General features: G+C 41.7%; 1 protein-coding gene across 1 annotated transcript in view; it reads right to left on the reverse strand.

Annotated features, from left to right (window-relative positions):
* Nucleotides 1-772: 772 nt before the first annotated feature.
* The window catches only part of SLC7A10 (solute carrier family 7 member 10), a 71,285-nt gene continuing 46,355 nt past the window's right edge, over nt 773-25,702 (reverse strand). Inside the window, 10 exon segments of the mRNA XM_044987298.1 lie at nt 773-2,518; nt 4,170-4,347; nt 4,784-4,933; nt 9,819-9,915; nt 11,070-11,173; nt 11,269-11,392; nt 13,561-13,714; nt 15,164-15,289; nt 16,492-16,643; nt 23,736-23,940. Coding sequence (XP_044843233.1) covers nt 2,388-2,518; nt 4,170-4,347; nt 4,784-4,933; nt 9,819-9,915; nt 11,070-11,173; nt 11,269-11,392; nt 13,561-13,714; nt 15,164-15,289; nt 16,492-16,643; nt 23,736-23,940 — 1,421 coding nt within the window. The 3' untranslated portion in view covers nt 773-2,387.

The raw sequence follows: 25,702 nt of genomic DNA on the forward strand, positions 1-25,702 counted from the left end.
TGACAGAGAGTTTTACCAGTTATATCACTCTGAACTCCCGTATGGCTACTATATGAGTGACTTTGGTTTAGCTTAAATCCTTTCCCAAGAAACAAGCTAAACCCAACCCCCTCCTCCCCCAGCTGTTAATACTATAAGTGGGGCCCTACCAATTTCACTGGCCGTGAAAACACATAATGGACTGTGAAATCTGGTCTTTTGTGTACTTTTACCCTATACTATATAGATTTCATGGGGAAGGCCAGCGTTTCTCAAACTGGGGGTTCTGATCCAAAAGGGAGTTGCAGGGGGGGTCGCAAGGTTATTTTAGGGGGGTTACAGTATTGACACCCCTACTTCTGTGCTGCCTTAAGAGCTGGGCAGCCACAGACCAGCAGCTGTTGGCCAGGCACTCAGCAGTGAAGGCAGCGTCTCGCCAGCAGCTGCACAGAAGTAAGCATGGCAATACCATACCATGTCACCCTCACTTCTGTGCTGCTGCCTTCAGAGCTGGGTGGCCAGAGAGTGGTGGCTGCTGATTAAGGGCCCAGCTTTGCAGGCAGCAGTGCAGAAGAAAAAGTGGCAATATCATACCATGCCATCCTTACTTCCGTGCTGCTGCTGGCTGCAGCTCTGTCTTCACAGCTGGGCAGCTGGAGAGCAGCGGCTGCTGGCCGGGAGCCCAGCTCTGAAGGCAGCACTGCTACCAGCAGCAGCGCAGAAGTAAGGGTAGCAGTACCTCCCCCCCCCACACTAACCTTGCGAACCCCCTACAACTCCTTTTTGGGTCAGGATGCCTACAATTACAACACCATGAAATTTCAGATCTAAATAGCTGAAATCATGAAATTTATGATTTTTGAAATCATACGACTGTGAAATTGACCAAAATGGATCATGAATTTGGTAGGGTCCTTCCTATAAGTGTCCATAGGGTGGGGAGGAGGTTCTTGTATAACTGTCACTTTTAAATTCACACCTTAGGTTATACTGAAACTTTCCCATGTAGAGGAGGCCTTAGATAGACGGCCTGTCCTAGAAGCACCAATGATTAGCCAATAATTGCTCTATTGGCATTTGTTTGTTAAAGTAGCACATCAAATGTACAGACATAAAGATTGTGGTACTTGAGGCTGGTGTTTTTGTTTTATACAAATATTGCTTGCAATTCCTGTTTGAAGAAAAAGTATATGCTATAAGAAGTGACTAACCAAGTTTAAAATCAGTTTAAATACATTTTTTAAAATCTGAAAGCTTGTCTCTTTCACCAGAAGAAGTTGGTCAGATAAAAGATATTACCTCACCCACCTTTTTTTCTGGTTATTGTAATAACAGCTGTTCAGATTTCATAATACAAACTCCAACTCCTTGTTTGCAAAACTGCTTGAAGACTGAAGTTACTTTAGATCATATCACAATTTCTATGGTTTCTTTACATAATTGAATGATGACAAAAATGATCATATACAGTGCAGAAGTTATACATTCAGCTCTAATGTATTCTATGTAAATACCCTGGATAAGATCTTAAGGTATGTCTACACAGCAAAGAAAAACCTGCGGCCGGCCCATGCCAGCTGACTCAGTCCCGCAGGGTTCAGGCTGCAGGGCTGTTTCATTGTTGTGTAGACTACTGGGCTCGGGTTGGAGCCTGAGCTCTGGGACCTTCCCACATGTACGGTGTCAGAGTCCAGGCTCCAGCCTGAGCCTGGAAGTCTACCCAGCAGTGACACAGCCCCACAAACCTGAGCCGAGCCCACGAACCGCAGCAGTGCGTTTTCCTGTACTGTGTAGACAGACCCTTACTGTTCGCTCTAACAATGGTCACAATTTTAATACCCAAACTTGCAAATACATAGGCTTGGGTGTAACTTTGCTCTTAGGGGTAAAGTTATTCATTGCAGAAGTGTTTGCACAATTGAGTTTTTTAGATTGTAATTTGAAAACTACTTGGGTCATGTGGGGTCTGACCCTGTGCCAGTGAAATCAATTTGAGTTTTGTCACTGACTCCAGTGGGAGCATGAGTAGGACCACAGGCGTCCCCTATTCCACTGACTTTCCCCATTTTATTTTCACTATTGAAATTTCCAGATTAATCTGCTTTGCAGTACAACCCTAAGGCTGCTAGAATTGGTGATGAAGAACTTAGCTTACTGTATGTGCACTAAACTTCCTTGCTGACTGAAATACACTGTCAGAAATAAATAACCAGCTCCTTATTTTATTTTTTTAGGAAAAGCTAAGAGCTAAGGACTGTTGTAAAGGTGTTGCTCATTTCATGGGCTTTTGTATCCAATTTCTAACAACATATTTTTTGTTTTCAAGAAAAACTTTTTGCAAAAATCAACATGTAAACAAAAAACTACTTCTGTCTCATCGATTGCTTCATTATTTCTTCAAGGACTTTTCACTGTTTCTTCAAGGACTTTTCACTTCCTGGTAGCTGAGAATGAGTGAAAGGCAGATCATCCTCTTCTGGAGCTCCCTCCTGAGGGTGGACGACGAAACACAACTTCTGTCCCCAGTATGTCATGGATTCTATGAAAAATGCAAACTCACTTTGTTAATGGGATGATTATCTGAGTCCTCTCAAACAATCTCCTATGTGAGCACATATACATTCAAAGCTCTGCTGTTTATGCAAGTCCAAGTACGGTGAGGCTTACCCCAGCATACCATATTATTGCTCTTTTCCAGTTAAAATGATGAATTAATTTTTTTCCTAAAGCGTTGAGTCTTGAGAGTCAAAGGACCCTAAGGGACTTAGGCACACAATTCCCACTGACTTTCATAGGGTGGAAGGTTCCTAATCTTTCTAGACTCCTTTGGACATCCTAGCCTTAAAGCAATTTTTTTTTAATAATCTCAAAGACCTCGTTCTAGCTAAGAGGTATGACTGGGTGTGTGATTTATTTTCATTGGAGTGGTAGATCCTGGCTTTCCTGTCTTATGCATGTGGAAGTCTGGCCATACATTGGGTTGTATATCAGTAATGTGCTGGGGGAATGAACACATTCAAAATCGGCACAAAAGTAGGTGGGAGTGGGATAGAGCTAACGTCTGATTTGCCAAAACACTTAAGTGTTGGTTTATTATTTATTTAGCACTTGAGCTCAATGAGACTTACTCGCATGCTTAAAGGTACACTCCTGAATAAGTGCTCTGCTGAACAGGCCAAATAAGCAAGCTGGATGAACGGAGGAATGTGCAATGTGAAAGAGGGGCAGAAAACATGCAAAGGGAGAACTACAGTACTCTAAATGAACAAGTTGTAGCATCATAAAAATAAAATTTGACATTTCCTGCCTCTTCCCACAGCTGAATGCTCATAGTCCAGCTGAATGGAGTATGTCAGACTGGCTCAGCTTACATCTCTGGGACCTGGCAGTAAACCCAGGCTATCCCTAGCTATCTGGATACCATTATGAAATAATTATTTTAATAAGGTTACTTTTTTAATATTTCCCCAATGTACAAGCCACTGAAACCTTTGTTAAATTCTAGAAAGTGGTGTATTAATGAGAGCACTTTTACACATGGGATGTCAGCTTCTTTGCAGAGAAGAACGGGTAAGCTAGTAGTGCTCTTCTGTATTTTCCTGACAGTCACATGATAGCTACACCTCTTCACCACGCTCTCTCTCTCTCTCTCTCTCTCTCTTTTTTTTTTTGCTCTCTCTAGTCTGTTGATTTTTATCTGTTTCTCTATTTGCATTTCACAGCCTGACCTTAGCATCCTTATGTCTTATTGAAAAATTAAGCACTGAAACGTCTGTACTTTGAGAGAAACCTAGTTTCTTCTGTGTACAGGTTTAGGGTCTAAAAATTGGCTGGGGTATCTTTATCAATAGGCAGTTTTCCTATGCTCAGTTATAAATCTGATGATCTCTTGTGCCATATGCATCACATTTTCCTGCTTCTAGCTTTATACCGTGTATTGGCATTAAATTCTCTTTCATGTGGTCAAGAAGTAAATAATTGAGGTAAAACCTAAAGACTTTGATCAGCAAAATCATGTCCAAAGAGCTCCGCAGAGCTGCATAATTTAATGGTAGTTTTGGTGAATGCCACACAGTCCCTGGGACCCTTTGTGGATTGGTAGAAATGTAGACCTGAGAGGTTGAAACAAATTCCTACATGTTCATGAACAAACAGTGAGGCTGAACTAATGAACTATAATGTGTTCTTACCGGCTAGCCTATTTACACACTTTGGTTTATTTCTCCAGTACACTCCGAGAAAAAACACGGGCACTCCAGTTAATATGATAATTAGTCCAATTCCACAGACGACTGGCTCAGAATAGAAACTGAAGATCAGTAGAAATGCCCAAAATAGCAGGTAAGTGACTGGAACAAGGAGATTCACCTAAGAGGGGAGGGAAGAGAAGAGACACGTACAGAAATGTAACAGCATTCTGCAAGGTAGACAGGGGAGAGGCAGTGAGGGCTAGTGGATCGAGCAATGGATTGGGAGTCACAAGACCTGGCTTCTACTTCTATCTCTGGCAAAACGCAGCTGTGTGAGCTTAGGCGTCACCTCGCTGTGTCTCTGTTTCCTCTCCCATCCTTTGTCTGCCTTGTCTCTTTAGACTATAACTACTACTTGGCAGAAACATGTCTCTTGCTATGTGTTTGTATAGTACCTCCCACCACAGGGCCTCTAGGCGCTACCATAATAAACAACAGAAATAATAATAAACAGTACTTCAAGGTTTGATAAGGGATTTGCTGTGGTTGACACATTCTTTAGATTGTTAATTGGAAGACCATAGGACTAAGAAATTTGGCTTAAATATGTTCACCTTGATAGGTCTGAAGATTTTGGGTTTCTTCCAGCGCAACACAATCAGGCCTATGATTGTCACTCCATAGCAGAGGTAGTTAATAAACGATACATAATTAATTAATGTGTACGTGTCTCCAACAAGCATGATGATAATAGTGGTCAAACACTAAACAAGAGAGAAGCACATTCTTATTTGAGTCATCACCAGAAAAACTTGCTTAAAAACAACAAGAAGCAATTAAGTTCCTTTTATTTACATCCCATGCTGGGTGTTGCTACTGACTCCTATGTGTCTGTTTACTACATAAAAAGGGTGCCACAAAAACCCAGGATTGAATGGCAATTCTGGATTTATGTTGTTTATGTTGAAGTCAGGTGCCTATAGATCTATTGATAAAAATGCATGGAGAATGTTCCCTGAAATGATGCTGTTAGTCGTGGTCATTCAATTAGGCCTGTGCGTTCATGCAGAGCTCTCCTCACTAATAACATGAATGGCTCTGACAAGTGCTTGAAACCCAATATTCAAAGGGGCCTCAAACCAGCCTTTGCATGCGCAGAACTGCGAGTGCCAGTTAAGAGGTTGTCTTTGAAAATGTGACTGTTGATATTGGCACTGGGTAAATGTGATGACCCAGGTCAAACAATGACTAGAGGACACACCAGAAGTGGAAGGAAGTGGCCTGGATACCCAAAGAGGTAACGTGCGTGGAGTAAGAGATAGCCAGGATGTGTGTAGTTCTCCCCATTTTTTCTACAAAATGACTGGGCACATTTTTAAGGCCAAACGCTGGGCTTAACCCACCATCTCGGTGGCTGTGCAGGGTCCTGAATGACTCCAGTGTTGGTCTGCTGCATTGGGGGTGGAGAACGTGGGACAAGATGAGTCTGCAACCTGTGCACTGTGAACCTCATCCACGGGGCTTTCTGGACTAGCGTGCGAGAAGTTTCAGGGTAGCGATACAGGGAGTGTAGCTCATCAACCATGAAGGGGCCTGTAGTATCCCTGGTGCAGCTATGTGGTTGAGGGGTTTTCCATTCCTTTGCGTCTCCTGAGCAGAGTTGGCTGAACTCCCAGCACAACCCAGATATTAAGGCTTTTCACAACAACCTTGGCTTAAGGCAGAATTTGTGATACTCTGTTCAGAAAGCAGTAGAACATCTGCAATGCACCACAGCTGAAGAATAGTCAGCACCAATATTAACTATGTACTATGTTAAAAATGAACACTCTTGAGAAAAGGCCTGATCACGACCCCACCCCCTGCAGTCAGCATATTTCCAGTGTTTGCACTTCATAATGTACACAATTGGGTTGCACACAAGGGGAAGAGGGTGCCAATGAACAGTAAGACCAATGAAGCTGACTGATTTTTAACTGGAGAATGCTATAGGATCTAAACTGCTGTAAGCTTTATTCTCAGGCAGAAGCTTTCTGTAACTCAGTAACTTTAATCACCAAAATTTCCCCCCTGAATTGAAGCTTGTTCTTGCTTCCTAATGAAATCAATGGAGTTTTTAATCGTGGCCGTCAGAGGGCACAGGATTGATCCTAAGTGCTGCAGGTGTAACTACACTGGAGAACAGAGCACTTACTGTACATGCTTTTAATGGCTTCACTCCACCAATTTCTGTTATGTGTGTTTTTAAAAGCTGCTAAACTCTATGACAGGACTTCTGGCAAAATTAAAGTTGTCTGTTATGGGAAAGGACGGATTTCTTGTAGACAAACGTTCTGTGGTTAGTACATTACTTTGTTCTAGGTGACCCGTATATAGTATAAAGAATAAAAGCTTTAGCTTTTCTTTTCTTTTTTCCCAGCCAGTGGGACACGCTGAAAACGACCTAGATCATTAATCTTGTTTGCATTACTACTGCTTAGAAACTGGCAGGTGGAAATTTCCATGCATCAGCTTGCTTATTTGTACTTGCTTTGTTTATGAATAACACTATTAATGCTAACAGAGCTGGCGTCCTGTTTATGGGACTGATCCTGAGAGGTCTTGAGTGCCTCACTTCCCACTGACATTAGCCAGGAGTTAAGGATGCTCAGAAGATTGCAGAATGGGACCCAATTTAGGTAATTATGCCTCACTAAACTTAGGTTTTTCAAACATCTTTTGATCACATTTTTACCTGTATTCATCAAAACCCCATATGTATTCTGTGACAGTGCTGTGTTCTAAAACTATAATAATCATTCATCCATATGCAGTGTTACTGTCATACAAATGACCCAAAACTATAAAGTATCATCCACTAAATTCCAGAATCTGAGCACCTGCAGATCCCAAAGTGGGATCCCAGAACCTCTCATGATTTCACTCTCCATTATTGTGAGCCTTCTCCCTGCTCAGATTCCTGATTCCCATGATTAGCTGGTTTGTGGCAATACCCCTGAAGGTGGGTGGCTCTCATGTGCCGCTGACACCAGCAAATAATGCTAGAGATCCAAGTGTCTCACCACTCCGCAGCTGCTAATGTGAATCCCTAAGGGGATCTCGAGACCTTGGGGACTTTCATCCTGAAGCTGGTGACTTGAAAAGGTTTAAAATAGGAGCGCATACTATTTTGTATCAATGTCATGTAACACCTCCATCTGATTTGCTCTAGGTGCTCTCTTTGCCATGATTAGCTGGTTTGTGGCAAAGCCCCTTAGGCTGATGGGATCTCAGGTGTAGGTGACACTAAGGCAATCAGATCTTGTGTTCACTATATAGGGATTTGTCTCCAGCATATTCCTGATCAAATTACCCTGTTGCCAAATTGGTCGGACCCCATTTCTTGACAACAGTGCCATGCATAATGCTTGGGAAAAGTTTCAAAACGTGACACAGGGTGACCGTATATCCTGTTTTGGCCGGGACAATCCCTTTTTTAAGCCCTATCCCAGCCATCCCGACTTTTTTGGCAAAAGTGGGCATTTGCTACCTTGATCAGCTGGCAAGAGCAAACAGGACAAATGCCCACTTTTGTCAAGAAAGTGGGGCACAAAGGAACATGTGCGGAGGGTGGTGGTGGTGAGCAGCAATGCTAGCCCCACACAGCGGGGGAGGCAGGGCTTGAGCGAGCAGTGACGCCAGCCCCAGCCTTTGGGAAATATGGTTACCCTAATGTGAGAGCATCCAGAATCACTGAACCATAGAAGTGACCGCAAGAGTCATCAAGTCTAATCCTCTGCCAAGGTGCAGGATTTGCTATGTCTAAACCATCCAAGACAAATGGCTATTCAGCCTTCTTTTGAAAACCTCAGGTAAAGGAGCTTCCACGATCAGAATCTACTGAGCTGTGCACCCCAATAAATAGACTTTTAAATGGTTTGAACCCCATTCACTTTGCATTAATGGCCACCTTGTTTAAACACCCTATTTTGGAAAGGAATAGCAAAAACATGGTTATCTTCTGAGACCTTAACTAGGTCTACCTTTATGCACAGGCTATGATTTGTTAAAAAAATCATGATGCATTAATTAGATTTGCCTAAAAGTCTGACATAATTTGCTATTGTAACTGTGTACAGTATATTACTTTTATATTACTATTTATATAGAAATTAATATTTCAGAGCAACACTTAGTAGATCCTGAAATGTAAAATAAATCCCTACCACTGAATGATTCAGTCATATGCAGTGTTGGTTCTGTAATTTGCACAGTAATTTACAGGGAATGTTCTCTACAAACTGGGTAGCTGGCATTTGTTTGATTTGCCAGTTCTGCTCTGCACAGGGAGCTTGCTTACGCTCTGGCTAGCACAAAGTGATAGTCACTGACACTCAGCACATTATTTGAGCTGATATATTTTTATGGACAAAGGGACTTTGCTTCATCTGCATCACCACAGCTCGGCTGTCCAATGTGAGTCCATACTGGAGCTGGATCTTGCTTGTTTTACACACCGCACAGATTGTGTAGTGCAGCTCAACCAGAAAAGATTCCAGACATTGAGTTATGTGGGTTTATATGGGCAGGAAAGATGCCAGGGCACTGCCACCTTTTGGCTAGATCATGATTTTATATAAACATAAACTATGCAGAACGGTTACTGAGAAAAATATAATGCTGGGCTGTGATAGCACTACAGCTATAGCTAGCCACACACTGGGAGAATAACATCACCTATGGGTGTAAATCCTGGCTGCGCTGAAGTCAGTTGACTACCACTGCAATGCAAAAGCCTCTCACTAACTGCAGTGGGGCCAAGATTTCAGCCAATGTGCCTGTGAGGGAATTTTCATGCTAACAGTTATTGAAGCATGAAGAATGTAAAATAAACTATAACTGCACATTTTAGTCTTACTACAACCTTTTTGACTCCTACTAAACTCTGGAAGGAAGTGGTCTTGATCCCCTTGATGTGTCGTGGAGTAAGAGAGAATTGGGGGTGTGTAATAATTCTCCCTCTTTTTCTTACAAGATGACTATGCACATTGTTAAGACCAAATGCTGGGCTCAACCCCACCACCTTGGTAACAACTCAATCTGAGTAACAACTTGTGGAACTCACTGCTATAAGATAAGTTTACATTGTGTAAAAAACCAAACCAAGAAACAAATCTAAATCCTTTCTTTCTACATTTTAAAGTAGCTTTTTTAATGTAATTGGGTGTCCCCCTTGTTTTACCCAATGTGTTCAGCTGGTATATGCTTCTTTTGGATCTGTTATGCTGATCTTCTCTACTCACTTTCTTTACAGGGCCAATGTAAAGGGGAGACAACCCTATTCTCCAGAAGCTCAAGTTATCACTGCAGAGCATCAATGTAACACTGCACAAAGCATCTAGTTTTACTGAACAACGAGTAGCATTTAGCCCTGTACCTGGGGCCCACTATGGCTATTAGCTTGGCAGCAAGCTCTAAACTAACCCTGTGGAGTGGAATTAGCATTGACTGCAGGGAGATTTTCTCCACATTAAACGTTTGCACTGAGCTAACAGAAGCGGTAAAAGGGCTCACAATTTCTTAAATGAAGTATTTCAGTTTGCAAACAAAGATTTTTCTAAATTGCACTCCTGTTTAAGCAGATGAGATGTGACAAAAAGTAAAACTTACACACACTAGAAGGGCAGGGATTGGGGTGCAGTGTTTAACGTGAATCATAGCAAGCAAGCTGGGCAAGTGACCTTCACGAGCTCCAGAAAAACATAACCTGGGAAGCAGAATAGGAACATTCAGTATACAAGTTATTCCAACATTTAGCTGTATTGTTCCATCAGCCTTAATTGGCTTAATTCAAAGTCTATGGGAGTCTCTGAGTGGAAGGATTTTCTAGTCGTTAGGGTGCTAGTCTGATACTTTGGAGACGGGGGTTCAATTTCCTGTTTTACCACACGCTTCCTGTGCGCCTTGGGCAAGTCACTTAGGCTCAGATCCTCAAAGGTATTTGGACATTAGGAGCCCACATACCTTTGAGGAGGATCTGGGCCTTAGTCTCAAGCTGGCTCAGTAAATACAGGGCTAATAGAACTGCCCTACCTCACAGGGATGTTTTGAGGATAAATACATTAAAAACCGTGGGCTCTCAGAGTCTCTGGTGATGGGAGCCATATAAATATCTATGATAGAGCCTAAATCAACAGTCTTTCTAATGACTAATGGGTTTTGGATCAGGCCCAGTATCTCTCAAGGTTTTATTTTTTTAAATACATGAATTGTTGTATGTTTTTAAATGTTCTCTGGTTTGTCAGGTCTCACCACATTTTGAGAGCACGAAGGTATGTGACTTGGCTAAAGCATTGAAGAGCTGTATTGTTATCTCTTTCCTGACAGATGTTTGTATTTTATTTTCTTTACAGATCTCAAATTTCTATTAAATTAAAAAATGTAATAGACTATGGGCAAGATTCTAGTTCCAGTTACGCCAGTGTAAACTTCCCTTCAAATGAATGGGTTTACTTTGGATTTATGTCCATGTCACTGAGAATGGAATTTGGTCCTATAACCCTCATTTCTTCAATCTACTTTTTGAACTAAGCATAGTTAAGCTTGTAGCTACTGAAACTTTATTGTAAAATTACATTGTCTAAATATGTAGCCAATGTTTTATTCTTAGTACAAATCATTCCATCACACCTGCAGACATTTCCAGTAGATCATAAGGGCTCTTTTGCAGGAGATCCTGCTATTCAGTATGATATCTGCTGACTGAAATGGAACAATTCATAATTTAATGCATCTAATGTGCCCAACCCTGAGATCGTTCTATAACACATAAAATGTCTAGCTAGCATTGTTGCAGCAAATTACATTAAAACATCCCCTCCCCAAATTAGACAATGTTCATAAAATTGCACTCCAGCTAACCTTGATGAGGTAAAAAGGTATCCATTTATTCCTCCAAATGTAGATAAGGCCACTGAGACTGGCATAACCCAGGAAAAATAGCCCAGTAACTTTTCACCAAATGTCTAAAGCAACAGAAGGCAGAGAAACTGAAATACACTGCACAGCACAGAACTGAAATTAAAGTATATTTTAGACATCCATGGAATGGTTTACTTACTACTGCCACAGCATTGGAGGACAAGAGCTCTTGAGGTGACATGGCAGTGAAATATGCAATATTGGTGAATGTATACACAAATGTCACCAATGGGATGGATATGAATATGGCACGAGGTAGGTTCCTAATTGAAGAATTAGGAGGTTTGATAAGAAATTACATTCACATATAACTGGACCATACCACCCCACCCCTTGTCCCACCCCCTCATGGCAACTTTGGGGAAGTTTATATCCGGTTTTGTGCTTTACTGCCCTATCGCGACATAGAACAAAACAAGAGAAACTCCCCTCCTTCCTCTCCCCACCCCATATCTGTACTTCTCTCACTAGTTTGACATATTACAGTTCTGAGAATACTAAAACCATTACAGGGCTTCATGTATGTGTACATTATAAATCCATATAACACAGGATATCACCATAGAGCTGAAGACCATCAAATAGAATTTACAACATGTCTGTGATGGAGATACCAGAAAGCTGCTTCTTCATAAAGAATTCCTATAAGTTTTCTATGTTGTGTAAGCTATTACTGTGGTAACTAACAAGACTTAATAATGTTCCTGTAAGTTTAATTTAGTTTACACGAGGCTCTCTTTGATAAAAATGATGCCATGGAAAGTAATGGACTTGCCTTTTTCTCTCATTTATCACTGAGAAACTTTGCCAAGTGACAGAAGCACGCTATAGACCCTGAGAGCTATTTAGTGTGTACACTCCACTCAGGCGAATGTGTTCACTATAGCTCTGATTTTTGGCTTTGTCAGATTAGCAAAAAAGGTTAATAAATAGTTTTCACAAGTGTACTTTTGCAAGGTTTCGGTATAGATATGAGATTGAGTTTTATTTCTTTTCCCTAATGAAAATAGCTTTATTTTATATTTCTCCCTCAAAAACAGTAGAATTGATAAAATTCTGTTGCAAAACTTTCAGAGAGTTGGAATTGGCATCTCTAACACTCTGTTGATAACCCATCAGGTTAAACTATGTGCCAAACTGTTTTTTTTCTGTAGCTAAAGATGTTACAAAACACAAACGGAATTATTTTTTTTCTTAAACTCATGCATTTGATAGCAGTATCCAATTTCTGCTGGCAATCACTACATTAACTCTTTCCCCTGTTTCTTTTTTGCTCAGAAAATTCTGGATGTTTGTGAAAATGTTTACAGTTGCTTGAGAGAGCACCATACCTGCCTCCTTTCCCCCTGCAATTCTTTAAAGATTTATAAATATGCATAACTTTATGTACATGAACATCTCACTACTTACATAGGTTAAGTTAAAGTATGCAGATAAGTTTTTGAAGGATTGAGGCTGTAATTTGTTTCCATCCAGAATGTGTACTACCTGAAATTATACCTTGCTTAATTGGGTTGAGGTATGTGTGCTGAACATCCAGAACCAATTGAAGACCCAAGAAGTGTCATGTGAATTCATCATTCCATTTTTTCATCTCAGAATTTCTGAAACCTTTGCGCTTTTGCTGCTTCTGGGTGGAAACCGCTCTCCCCCTAGCTTTTCAAACATGATGAGGGATAACTCATTTCAAAGCCTGGACTATCAGCACCAAACCTGATGCCAATCACCCTTAGAGAACTTTATTCCTACAGCCAGCAGCCAGTATCCACACTGCACATACCACAGAAGAAGGCAGGTTCGGAAGTGTTTCATAAATGGAGTGGGGTGAGGGGAGGGGGAAGGGAAAATTCTGCCTCTTCTGTAAAAAGACATTTTAATCTCTTCTTTGTGTGTTCCCTTTGGGGGAAATGTTGTCTGAAGAACCAAGACCACAGACAATATGTTTTGGTATTATATAGATATAAAATACACACACACAAAATATAATGTAATTTTGTGAGGCATCCCATCAATGGTATAGATTAATATATAAACAATAGCTAGTTATGTTTAGTGCTATTAACATATAAGCAATAGGTAGTTATATTTATGTTTAGTCCCATTAATATAGATTAATATGTAAGCAATAGACAGTTCAATAGTGCCATGATATCCGTGTTACACCTATATGATATCTTTGTTCGGTGAGAGCTATGTCTAACTTGATGAGCCAAAGACATTGTTAATTTCAGCACCTTCATTTAACTTGCTCCATGTGGGATCTAAAAAGGCAGGTGATAACCGTAATAACCTTAATAACCTTTACTTTAGATATGTATAGACATTTAGTGATGTCAGTCCTGCTGCAGAACACACTGTGCATGGTACCAACAGACTGACTCCACTGTCTTTAACTCAAAAGTATCTGGGTCATATGGAAATAAATACTTGCCTGCGGGGATCAACTAATTCTTCTGTTACATAATTCAAGAAGTTCCACCCACTGAATGCAAATGACCCTTGAAGAAAAGCTAATGCTAACTGTCCCACAGATGGAGACATCCAAAAATTGAATGCATTGCTTGGTGTCAGTTCTTCATAGTTTCCTATTGACAGAACAAAAGCAAGAAGTTAAGTCAGAAGTGTAAAATATTTTGATGCTGATTGGTGGAAGTGCTGATTGGTGAAAGTTGTAAACTTCCTAGAATTGTGCCCATTCCATTTTATATTATGTTTACTAATCTTAGCCTGTGCTTCACTGGTTTGCACCCTGAGAACTGGGAAACATTAACGTCAAACTACCAGGGCTTCTTTTAGATTCTCACACAAAACTGTCCTGGGGCACGGCCTTGATGGTATAAATTGTCATAGCTGTATTGATAATGGGATGGGTGCAATAGGCTTTCCAAAGAGAATTTAATTTAATCAATAGTAAAGTACTAGCTATATTGACAGAGCTGCCACAAAACCTGTGTGATCCCCATTGACTTCAATGGAACTATGACAATTTATACCAGCTCAGCATTGGTATCTGATGTCCTAAGCTCTCATCTCTTCTGAATGGAGTGAATGTCTCCTCTACAGGAACCCAGGGTTCTTCAATAACATTCACTCTACTCAGAAAAAAACCCTGCAGGGCAGGTGGAATTTTTCAGGCTGTAGGGCTTTTTTATTTTTAACCTGGAAAGTGGTGCTCTCGCCTAATTATGCCCAATTTGTTAACCTCTCTTCCTGGTTAGTTGTAAATACTGTATTTCTGTCCTCTCTACGTGACCCATTTCACACATGCTGAAAACATCCTCCTCCCTTGGGTCCTGTGCTTTCCATTATGGGGCTGAATCAGTAAGATACCCAAGTACCTGTCTAATTTTAAGTACGTGAGTAGTCCCACTGCTTCCAGGGGAACTGAAACTACTGCTTACATTGCTTGTTGATTTGGGGCCTTGTATACCGAGTTCATCAAAAGCAATTTAACATTTGAGGAACAGGTCATTGATAAAATTACAGTATAAATCTACCCAGTGAGATATTTCTCAATATTTCAGTTCAGAGCTTTACTTTATTGAAAACAACAGTTTTCTTTGAGAGAGAAACTTGTGTAAGGATGCTACACAATTATTTTTGTACTATGTTGCCTGTTTGATAATTACTTATCACGCTATGTTCTGAAGAATACTTCCTTTGTGACTGCACCCATACTTGGAAGGAATCCTGTAGCTTCAATTAACAGCAATTAACATTAATTATTTTCAGTTTAGTCACATATTTCTGTCCAGCTTACACAGTGGTGTCTTTGCTAGGCTCTGCTTGAAACTTGCCCTCCCACAGATCAAGTAGCATCACCAGCTACCTCCTTGTCCAGTTTCTTTCAAATCCAAATGCTTGCTAATTGTAGCGGAGAACTCTGTCAGCAGGGGAAATGAAATAAGCCCTCAGAACTCTTCTCTGGCCTGCTAAGAACTAGAAAACAATGGGATGGGTGCAATAGGCTTTCCTAAGAGAATTTAATTTCACCAATAGTACAGTGCCAATGTTTAGGCTCTCTCAGTGAGTACCTTTAAAGATCTGTATGAAGCCCATAGTAATGATAAGGGCCAAGGCTAACAGTTTTCCTGCTGTAAATATATCCTGGATGCGAGTTGCCCATCGAACGCTGGAGCTGTTCACCCAAGTCAGGAGTACTAGAGAGCAGAAAACTGAATTCAGTGGAACAAAATTTTGTATATTTCAGAATATTCATTAACAAATGCTGAGAAACATAGACTGCTAGTTTCCTATCAGCAGATCAGATAGAAATCTAGCTTGGGTTTGGATGGGTCTGACGAGCAGGATTAACTCCACCCTAGAAAACTGCCTGTTTCAGAAGGAAGTTTGCCAGAGCTCTATCCCGGATGCCCCATCAATACTTAGGAAGCCCTAATTGTGAGGAGGGACTTATGTGAACTGAGGGCATGTCTACACTACAAAATTAAGTCAACCTGATTTACGTCGGCGTACAGCTGCCGCAGTAATTAAATTACTTGTGTGTGTCTACACTTTGCTCCTTGTGTTAGCAGTGTGCGTCCTCATCAGGAGCACCAATTGAACTGTCAGTGTGGGGCACTGTGGGATGGCTTCTGAAAGCCAGCAACAGTCAATGTTAGCAATATGGTATCTATACTAACACTGCGTTGACATAACTGCATTGACATTGACTCTATGCTTCTCATGATGGTGGAGTTATTAAAACAGTGTAGTGGGCAAGTTATGACAGCAGGAGTGAAATTTTAGTGTAGACACTTACATAGTTAGGTTGACGTAAGCTGACTTGCATTGACCTAACGCTGTAATGTAGACCAGGCCTGAGGGGAAGTGGTGAGTCTCTCCATCCCCTTTCATTCTGATTTTCTCCCCTCTGGGAACCTTAGTAATTAATTAAGCAGTGGTGGCATTTGGCTTTTTACACACACATATAAAGGACTTGTGAATTGCTAACCCATTTGTTGAGTTAGCAACAGTGGCTTAAATACAGTAAAAGGGTCTTAGTTACTCATACTGAGCCCCACCCCTTATTCATCTTTCAACCTGAACCTCGGACCTCAGTTTATACCTAATCCAGATGTGCACACCTCCTCTTTGTTCCATTTCTTTGTGGAATATACCACCCTATAGTACACGATGAAACTGAAAATAAGACTCAGCTGAGCCAGCATGATATATAGCACCTCCCCTCCCCACATTCAGCCTCCGACCACCACAGTGGAACTACCTTGGTTGCTGCAAAGGGGACTTCAGTTGACCATTGGGGTGGGGTGGAGTAGGGGATGGATTTGCCCCTAAGAGAATATGAAACCTCTTTGACATAAACTTCATAGGAGCATAAAGAACATTAGGCAATACTCACATAAACACACCGTGGAGAGGACCCTGGAGGCATTATAAGGTGGGATGCAATTAGGGAACACCGGTTGTAGAACATAGTTTGAAAACGTCAATGCGATAACAGCCAGGCTGGTAGGGTACATGATAAGCACTGCACTCCATAGCAGCAAAAAACTGTATTCACAAGAAAAACAATTGGTGCTGCTGTTACACCAATAAGAATCATTTGACTGTACAACAGTTTCATAATCTGATGACTATCTTTATAGGAGCCTCAGAATTAGGTAGCTATTTTTCTAAACCCCACCAAAACAATCACTTCTCTGGTTTCCCCCCCAACCTTTCTTTACTCTTATTTTCCCAGATCAATCTGTTTTTTCATATAAATTTGATGTGATGTAGCACACAGTTTAAACATGCACACAACAAGGAGTAGAGACATTCTGTCAGCATATTGAGTTAGCTTTGCATGTCACAATGGGAGTATCACCACTGGATTAAATGGTGCTCCTGGAAAGGAAAAAGATGGTTCTAGCATTATGTGTTACCACAACACACTCTTTGTTCTTTAATCTTAAAGTTGTCTTGATCATTGTCTAATGGCTAGAGCAGAAGTTCTGAGCTATGTTCCTGGCTGGGCCACGGACGCTGTGACTTGTGTCAAGTTTCTGCCTGCACTTTACTTATAGGTGCTTCTGTTTTTGTTAGCCCAACCTGAGACACGTAGGACCTGAATAAGCGCAACTGAGCACCCGCAACTTCTACTGACTTCAATGGTAGCTGAAACGGTTTCCCCAAAAGGAGTGAATACTTTTGAAAATGTAGGCCTTTACATCCCTCAGTTGCTTACTCTGTGGAAGGGGATAAAAATACCTGCCTCAGAAAGATGTAGGAAGGCCTAGTAGATGTTTATAAAATGAGATGGCTGGCTGAAAGGGGTATATAAAGAAAATGTATTATTTATGGGTTGCTTGTCTCTGACCAAGATATTTTGATATCCACTGGGCTTCCTTCTTGCAGCAACAGAACCTTCAGACCTCACTTCAGAGGCAACTCCTTTGGTCAGACTGAGCACCACAAACTTTCCACATGTTCAGTGGTTTTTACTTTAAGAGGGAAGCATTCATCTTAACTTAAAATACATTTTTTTTCTTATCAATTGGATGGGAACTTTCTAGTTCATACTAAGGCTGCCTAGTCCAGGGCTGTTCTCTTATAAGCTCTTCTTTCCCAGCATGCCTTTCTGTAGCTGGCCCTTTAAATCTGGCAGAGCAAAGCAGCTCCAGCCCTAAGGGAGTCATTTTGCAACTCATTGTTCCTTGCTGCACCCTCCTTTCTTGTAGCTGGTAAGTGCTCTTCATTCCTGTTATGTTAGTTTTCCCCTTTTTTGTTCCAGAGGAGCATGGCATGTTCTCGAACTTTCTTTTTCTTATAAACTATTGTATCATTAACTTTGTAAATCAGCTGGCACATGGAAATAATTGATTACATTTCCAAATGACAAAATGTACTTTAAAAATCCCACCGCATTTCTCTCTCTCTCTTTACTTTTTTTGAGTGGCTCTTTCCCTCCATTTCCTACAGTTTTCATCTCTTTAACGAAGCAGCTCAGCCAAGTTCTTTCACACTGTTTATTATTATTTGTATTAACCAAGCGCCTAGGAGCGCCAGTCATGGACCAGGATACCATTGTGCTAGGCACTGTACAGACACTGAATTTTACATAATAATTGCTATCCTGTGGCTGTGTGAAAAAGCATAACACCGGGGGTTTATCTGTGCTGTTGGTAGCTGTCCTTGGGATATGAATTTTACTTAGTTATAACACATTTTAAAGTAGAAGTTCTTTTGGATTCTCTCAAAAGGAATTTATTTGGATTATAATGTTAGAGCCTGAGGGTTAAATAATCAAAGATTAATAAGACTTAAAGATTGAAATAACCAGTTGTTGACAATGCTGATCTCTGACAATGCTGACTCACCTGATTGCTTTTCTGGTCAAATGAAAGTGCCCCTTTCCCCTCAAACCAGCCTCTGCCTGTGTGTATGGAATTTTGATGGGTGTGGACTGGTGTGAGTGTGCTGTAGCACTGACACCTGTGTGTGCAAGGACTGGAGTGTTTGTGGGTAAAACTCATGAGTTTTTCCCATGAATATTCTAATATCTTCATGTACAGTGGTGAATGCAGCAAAGTCCACATAGTGGTGTATACAGGTGAAAATACATATGCCCATTGGAAGCAAGAATTTGAAAATCAGGTCCTAAAACCAATATCTCAGTCAACATCGGCAGTCATGTGTATATTGCAATACTAAACACATTAAAATTAGTGTTTTGTACTATGAAATTTACTGGGAATTTGAATAATTCAGTAGAAAGATCTGATACTCAATTTGTTTCACATGGAATGAAATACATGCAGGTTTGATAAAACCAATTAAGTTAAATGCAGATTCCTGCCAGAGGATTATGAAGCCGAACTGTCAAACAGGGAGCTCAAAACAGAGATCAAATAATGATGAAAGGATGATTCAATTAACATTAGGCATATTTTAATCTTAATTTTGCTATTAGTCTCAGGTGTTTTAATTAAATCCTCGTCTTGAGTAAAAGCTATTAACACTTCAGCCCAAACTGGTATTTGTTAAAAGGAGATCAATTTGTTCCTATTAAGCTTGGGGGAATTAATGCACAGATGGTTATGCAACATAAGTCGCCACGGTAATGTTTGGCTCTAAACTACAACACAGGTGGGAGAATATGATTTGCAGAACAGAAAAAGAACTCTTTTGAGTAAACTAAGGCCTGGTCTATATTTCAAAATTAGGTCTACATAGCTACCGTGCTCAAGGGTGTGAAACATTCACCCTCCTTGACTGTCTTTATTAAGCCGACCTAACCCCCCTACTATAGACGAGGTGGATCACCTACAGCAATGAAAAAACCCCTTCAGCCGCTGTAGGAAGCATCTGCGCGATGGCACTACAGTGGCATAGCTGCAGTGTTGTAGCTGTGCCACTGTAGCACCCATAGTGGAGACATGGCCTAAGGTTAACTTGGGTTGAAGTGAGACAGGACTTTTTTGGACATAATTGTGTTTAAATGTCTGTATTGGCAGTGGAATACATAACTGCCAAACTAAACAGCAAGGCAAGTGGTTAAAGCTGCTGCGTTTTATCTTATTAACAGTTCCAGTCGTGAAGATAGCATGCCAGGGGATTTTAACCCAAGTTGATAATACAAAAAAATCAGTTTTGAAAAAAGAAAGGGCAGTTATGCCATGTACTCAGTTAACTGCCCCAGGCGTTTGAATGGAAAGTCATTTTCCTGAGACTTGATTTGTGTGTCTGAAAATGTCAGGAAAGCAGAAGCTGAAGCATTATCTGATAAACTTTTGGGATTGCTCTGTAATTCACTATGGTGGAATCTGAGATGTTAAAATCATTCTCGCCTTACCAAAGCTGAGAAGGAGTCAGACATTTTAGAAAAAGAGGTTTAGACAGTTTAAAATAAGAACTAGGGTCCATAGGCACTGACCTTTGTTTTTCCCAGTGGGTGCTCTGCCCTAAGACTCTCCCCCCCCCCCCCCCGCAACTCACCGCTTCCCCCAAGGCCTTGCTCTTGTGCAAAGGGACACTGCTACACTGTGGGTTTTGTGTGACTACTAAGGAAAAGGACAGCAGAGTTATAGGCATGATTTTAAAAATGCCTAAGGGATTTGGAAGCCCCGTTCTCATTAAAATTAATGGAAATTGAGTGCCCCACTCCCTTAGGACATAATTCCCATAAACATATTCGTAAAGTTCCCCGAAGTGCTGGATCTCTATCAGCTTGGCCTTAGAAATTCAACATTTTGGTTACTTTGTCCTTGATAATTTGCTGTAGCAAAGAATTACACCCTAGGTGCACAGTCCTGCACTCCTTTCTCATCTTCCTACTGTACTCCTGGGACATGCAGGCACAGGGTCATCCCTGCCATAAAGTAGCACATAGGAGGCTGCTCCCATTTTCTTGTCTATACCCTTTCCTGCAGCTGCTTCTTCCCTCATCTCATGCAGCTGCTCAGTCCCTTCACAAAGCCAATCTCTCTCCCTCTCTGCCCCTCCCCACAATATCATGCACCATATTCCCAGCACCATCCTACCAGTTTCTCCATCCCTATCCACCTACAATGCTGCTTACTCCTATATGGCCCTTCCCATACCAGCTGCCTTCCGCTTGTCTATTCCTCCCTGGCTTTTAAGTAGCTCCCACTGCCCTCCACCACAGGCCTGACTAGGATTCCCTGTTGGCACCCAACTTTCCTACTGACCTGGTTTCCCTCTCAGATTAACTATCCCAGGGAGCAGACCTCTGTAGTGATAACTGAGGCCTCGTGAGCCTAACGGTGGGAAAGTGGATACAAGTTTATAAAGTGTTAAATAACTTATCACAATGAACGTTGATGGGAAAGGTGTAAAAGGGAGACAAAGACCAAATTAGGCTTTAGTGAAATAACTCAGTGATTGTTAAAATCATGCCTAGGAAAAGAAAGGAGAGTGGGACTAAAAATCAATGGACTAAAATCAGTGTGTTGGAAATTAGGCCCAATTGGTGGACAAAACAATCAGGGGATGGACTATTCCACCCACCACTCACTTCTGGGTCCTCAAAAAGAGACTTTGGGGGAAATTAGCAACCACAATGCTGGCTGCCTGAAAGATGGGAGACCACAAAGGGCTTCACCATTATGGCTGCTACTCCGACATCTCCTGGGATCCACAGTGACACTACTGGGCCTGATCCTGAGAGATGTCCTGACCAGACTTGGCCAAAGAAAAGGACCCAAATGACATCATCACCTCCACTGGCTTCCGCTAAATCCCAAATACCATCTGGGGTGTGAGATTCGTTACTCCCCTCGTGTGGTCTTTTCCTTCCCCACTTCCCCAACTATCACTTAGCCAGAAAAGGTACCTGAAGACTCCTCAGCTAAAACAACCCTGTGTCATACTCTACTGACAGTCTTTGGTTCTCTCAGGAGCACAAATAAAGTCATTCTGGAGATAGAAAATTGGAGCATTATTTTTCATCAGGAGATAAGATTATACTTCTCTTGATATTGCCTGGCTAGTGTAGACCTAAAGAAGAAAGCTGCTGCCACTTTGATTAGGAACTAAATCAGGTTTTATTCTCCAGTTTTTGATTAGGGTTTTTCTCTTACTCTCTTTTTTTTCTCTTACTAAAATTAATTGATATTGTGGGGGTGAATACCGACTTTCTGGGTTCCCTTATATGAAACATTCATATCATAGCAAGTGGCATTGTCTGTAGTGTCTTATGCTTTTCCCCTCATTTCAAGGAACAGCCATGATTACAAAAACTGCTGGCAACATGTCCCTGGCAGCAACATTGTTATCCATGGGAAGCAGGTGGCAATGTGGAAGCAAGTGGCCCTTGTGTGGACATTGTGTTCCTGTAACAAAATCCCTGAGCTCAGCCAGGTTGGCTGTGTGTTCGCTAGAAAAAAGATATGATAGTAACTTGAGTTGGCTAACTCCAGGTGAAATTTTAGTTGAAGACAAAACAGTTTGTAGTTTTCTTGAAAGTAAACCATAGTCTTTAAATTGCTTGACCTAGTATTTCATGTGAAAACTACAAACTGCTTTGTCTTCACTAGGATTTTGCCATGAGTTAGCTAACTCGAGTGAAGAATACCTTCCACCCCACCCTCACCCTCCCAGGGGAAAACAATGCCGTATACATGGAGCCATCTTACTTTCTATTCTCGAATGGAAGAATTCAAAGTAAACTCTGCTGGTTAAAATTTACGTTCTCCATTCCTTATTTTGAATTATTCCCACAAGGGCACAATGAGCCACTTAGTTCTTAAGAGATTAGGTAGCCTGGCTGTTTTAACGTCTTCAGTCCTGAATTCTTTGGTGCTATATTCAAAGTGTGTCACATAAGTGGCTAATAGGTGTTTGAGGGATTTTAATAAAGTGATGGTTCATCTCAGGAACCTAGGTTCTCAAAGAAATTTGTGTAGTGGCCTGAATCCTGTGGTCAGTATCTGAAAGTTACCTTGTAATTTTTTACATTTGCAGTAGCTGTCTGTACACAGAAACAAACTAGTGGATGTGTGGGAAAACAGGACTGTAATCTGACAAGCATGAGCAAAGCTATAGTCCACAGGGAATGTTTCACAGTGCCTGCTTGTATTACAGGCCTGGGACTCACTGTCCTGAGCACAACAGTTAGCTAAGATGAGAGAATATTTTTGTTTAATACTAAAAAAAAAGCCAATACCAACCCCCATTCATTTTGTCATTTAAGTTTGCACAGAGTGTGTTTACTCTTCATATATAAAACAGTAACACATAAAACACCTATTTTGATTATAAAATCGCCAAGGAATCCAGAAGGTGTAGAAGCATCTAAAATAGAGATGTGAATAGAGGCCAAGCACAGCTTTTTTTAAACTTACGTTTAATATGCAGTATAAACTTATAGTTTATAGGCAATATAAACTTATAGTTTCTTACTCCTCCTCACTCCCTTTATCACTTTATTCCACTCGCAGTTGTTCAGGGACACGTGATGTGAAATGGCGTATCTTCCCTTCTACAAATTTTTCAGAATATCATGGTGAAGTGATCTGTACACTTCCAAGATATGAACCACAGTGGTGCAAGCTAAGGACCAAAATCCTGAAGTGCTTCTCTAGAAAATTTTAAATTTGGCCTGTAAGTGATTTACCATATCCTATTGTGGGAAGGTGAAATCACCGGGAAATCACATCACAGAAGTAGGAGTATGTTGTCTCTTACTCTGATAATTAGGGATGGACTTGGACTATGAAATCTAGCTCCAGTTCAAATTTCCCTATGTCTGAGGCTGCTCAGATTCAGGGTATTCATTCAGACTTATCTTCAGTGGTTATATCTACATGTATATCTATGAGAGAGAGAGAGTGAGTAAATACCAGATGGTATAGTTTGCAACACTGTACTGTCACATCATCAGTTTTATTCAGTTGGCTGAGGTTAGCCAGAGAGTTTCCTTCACCAAGCTGAACTAAAATAACCAAAAGGCAGACATAGGTACAGGATAGTATTCTTTGAAAACGGTCAGAATCACTTAATAACAGTTTCTTATAGACAAATAGACACTTTAATTGCAACTTCAGCACAAGGGAAAATTGACTTTTTACACTAGATATTTAATATAAAATGTTTTCAAAGCACCTCATAAATATCATAAAAGATGAAGGATGCAATACTTACCCAGCTAACCCACCAAAAATCTCGGTGACATAGGAATAATCCCCTCCTGATTTCGGGATAGCAACTCCTAGCTCAGCATAACATAAAGATCCAAGGACAGCAATCCCTCCTCCAAGCACCCAAACAACAAGAGCTAGTCCCACTGACCCAGAGTGTTCCAGAACTCCTTTTGGTGAAATAAAGATTCCAGAACCAATAATGTTACCTGGAATAAACAAAAGATTGGTGGGGTGTTAGAGGAAGAAGATAGATGTAAGCTCTCTCATTGCTCTTCTAAGGTTTGATTGCATTTATGTTTGTGTGAACCTTAAAGAAAATGTTGCAACTTAGCAAAACTCAAGTAAAATGGAGTGCATTAGGTCTGCTGAAGCAGTTTATGGGAAGCTGGTGAACATGTTTTTACTAAAGCACCGCAATTATACACATTTAAACAGTTTGTAACAGTGTTCCCTCTCAACTGCACTGTCCCCAGCTATTAAAGGGTTCAGGAATTTATTCACAAAGAAAAGTATTTCATCTCCTTCTAAGAGGAGTCTAAGTAATATAAAGTCCATTTACAATATGGATCAGAGTTTAAATCGGGCTGGGCAAACTATGGCCTGTGGGCCAGATCCTGCCTACGAGCTGTTTTAAGTCGGCCTGCGAGCTCCCCCGGGGAGCGGGGTCAGGAGCCGCACAATGCAGTTCGGCCCAACTCTGGCCTGGGTGCTGGGTCGGGGGTCAGACCGCACGGCTTGGCTCTGCTCCGGCACTCTGGCCAGGGCGCTGGGTCGGGGGCCCGATGCAGCTCAGCCCTGCTCCAGCGCTCCAGCTGGAGCCCTGGGTAAAGGGCTGCACCACACCGCTTCCAGAAGCCGGGCATGACCCCGCTCTGGCTCCAGAGTACTCCAATGGCCCCCTCCTGAGCTCCAATGGGAGCTGCAAGGGTGGTGCCTGTGGATGGGGCAGTGTGCAGAGCAGCCTGGCCACACCTCCGTGTAGGAGCCGAAGAAGGGTTATGCCACTGCTTCCGTAAGCGCTGCTCAGAGCCTGCACCCCTAAGCCTCTCCCCATGGCCCAACCCCCTGCCCCAGCCCTGATCCCCCTCCCACTCTCCAAACCCCTCGATTCCAGCCCGGAGCACTCTCCTGCATCCCAAACCTCTCATTCCCAGCCCCACTCCAGAGCCCGCACCCCAGGCCGGAACCTGCACCCCTTCCCACACCCTTCCCCCAGCCCTGATCTCCCTCCCGCCCTCTGAACCCCTTGGTCCCAGCCCAAAGCACCCTCCTACACCCCAAACTCCTCATCCCCAGCCCCACCCCAGAGCCCGCACCCCCAACCGGAGCCATCACCCCCTCCCACACCCAAACCCCAATTTTGTGAGCATTCATGCCCACCATACAATTTCTATTTCCCAACGTGGCCCTCGGGCCAAAAAGTTTGTGCACCCGTGATCTAAATAATACATGGTGTAGCTAAATGTGGTGACCAATCAGAGGCTGTCATCTGGGGCTCTGGCCGAAGGAACAAATGAATTTAAACCCATGTTATAGCTCGTACTTGAACAAAATCCTTTAAAAGGCTGAACTCCTTGAAGTCCATTAAAGTCTTGATATTTCTAACACAAGCTCAGTGTCCATGGAGTTTTAAGAGATAAATAATATTGTGTGAACAATATATAGGACAACGTGAACTTTGTAGTACTAATGATTGATACACGAGCTGAAGTAACGCTACCATTACAAAGTGAACACTCGATTGTTGCAGCATTTTTCTTTCATGTGGAACCTGTCTACTCTCACTGAACTCAATGGAAATTCTGCCATTGTCTTCCTCGGGTGCAGGAGCAAGCCCACAGACAGACAGCTAGACTTCTATGTTTTGTGCCGCCCCAAGCACAGCAGTCAGGTGGCCTTCGGCGGCATGCCTGTGCGTGATCCACTGGTCACGCGGATTCGGCATCGTCTCTGCGGGTCATCTGCTGG

The sequence above is a fragment of the Mauremys mutica genome, chromosome 14 (genome assembly GCF_020497125.1).
Source record: "Mauremys mutica isolate MM-2020 ecotype Southern chromosome 14, ASM2049712v1, whole genome shotgun sequence".
Classification (NCBI taxonomy): Eukaryota; Metazoa; Chordata; order Testudines; family Geoemydidae; genus Mauremys; species Mauremys mutica.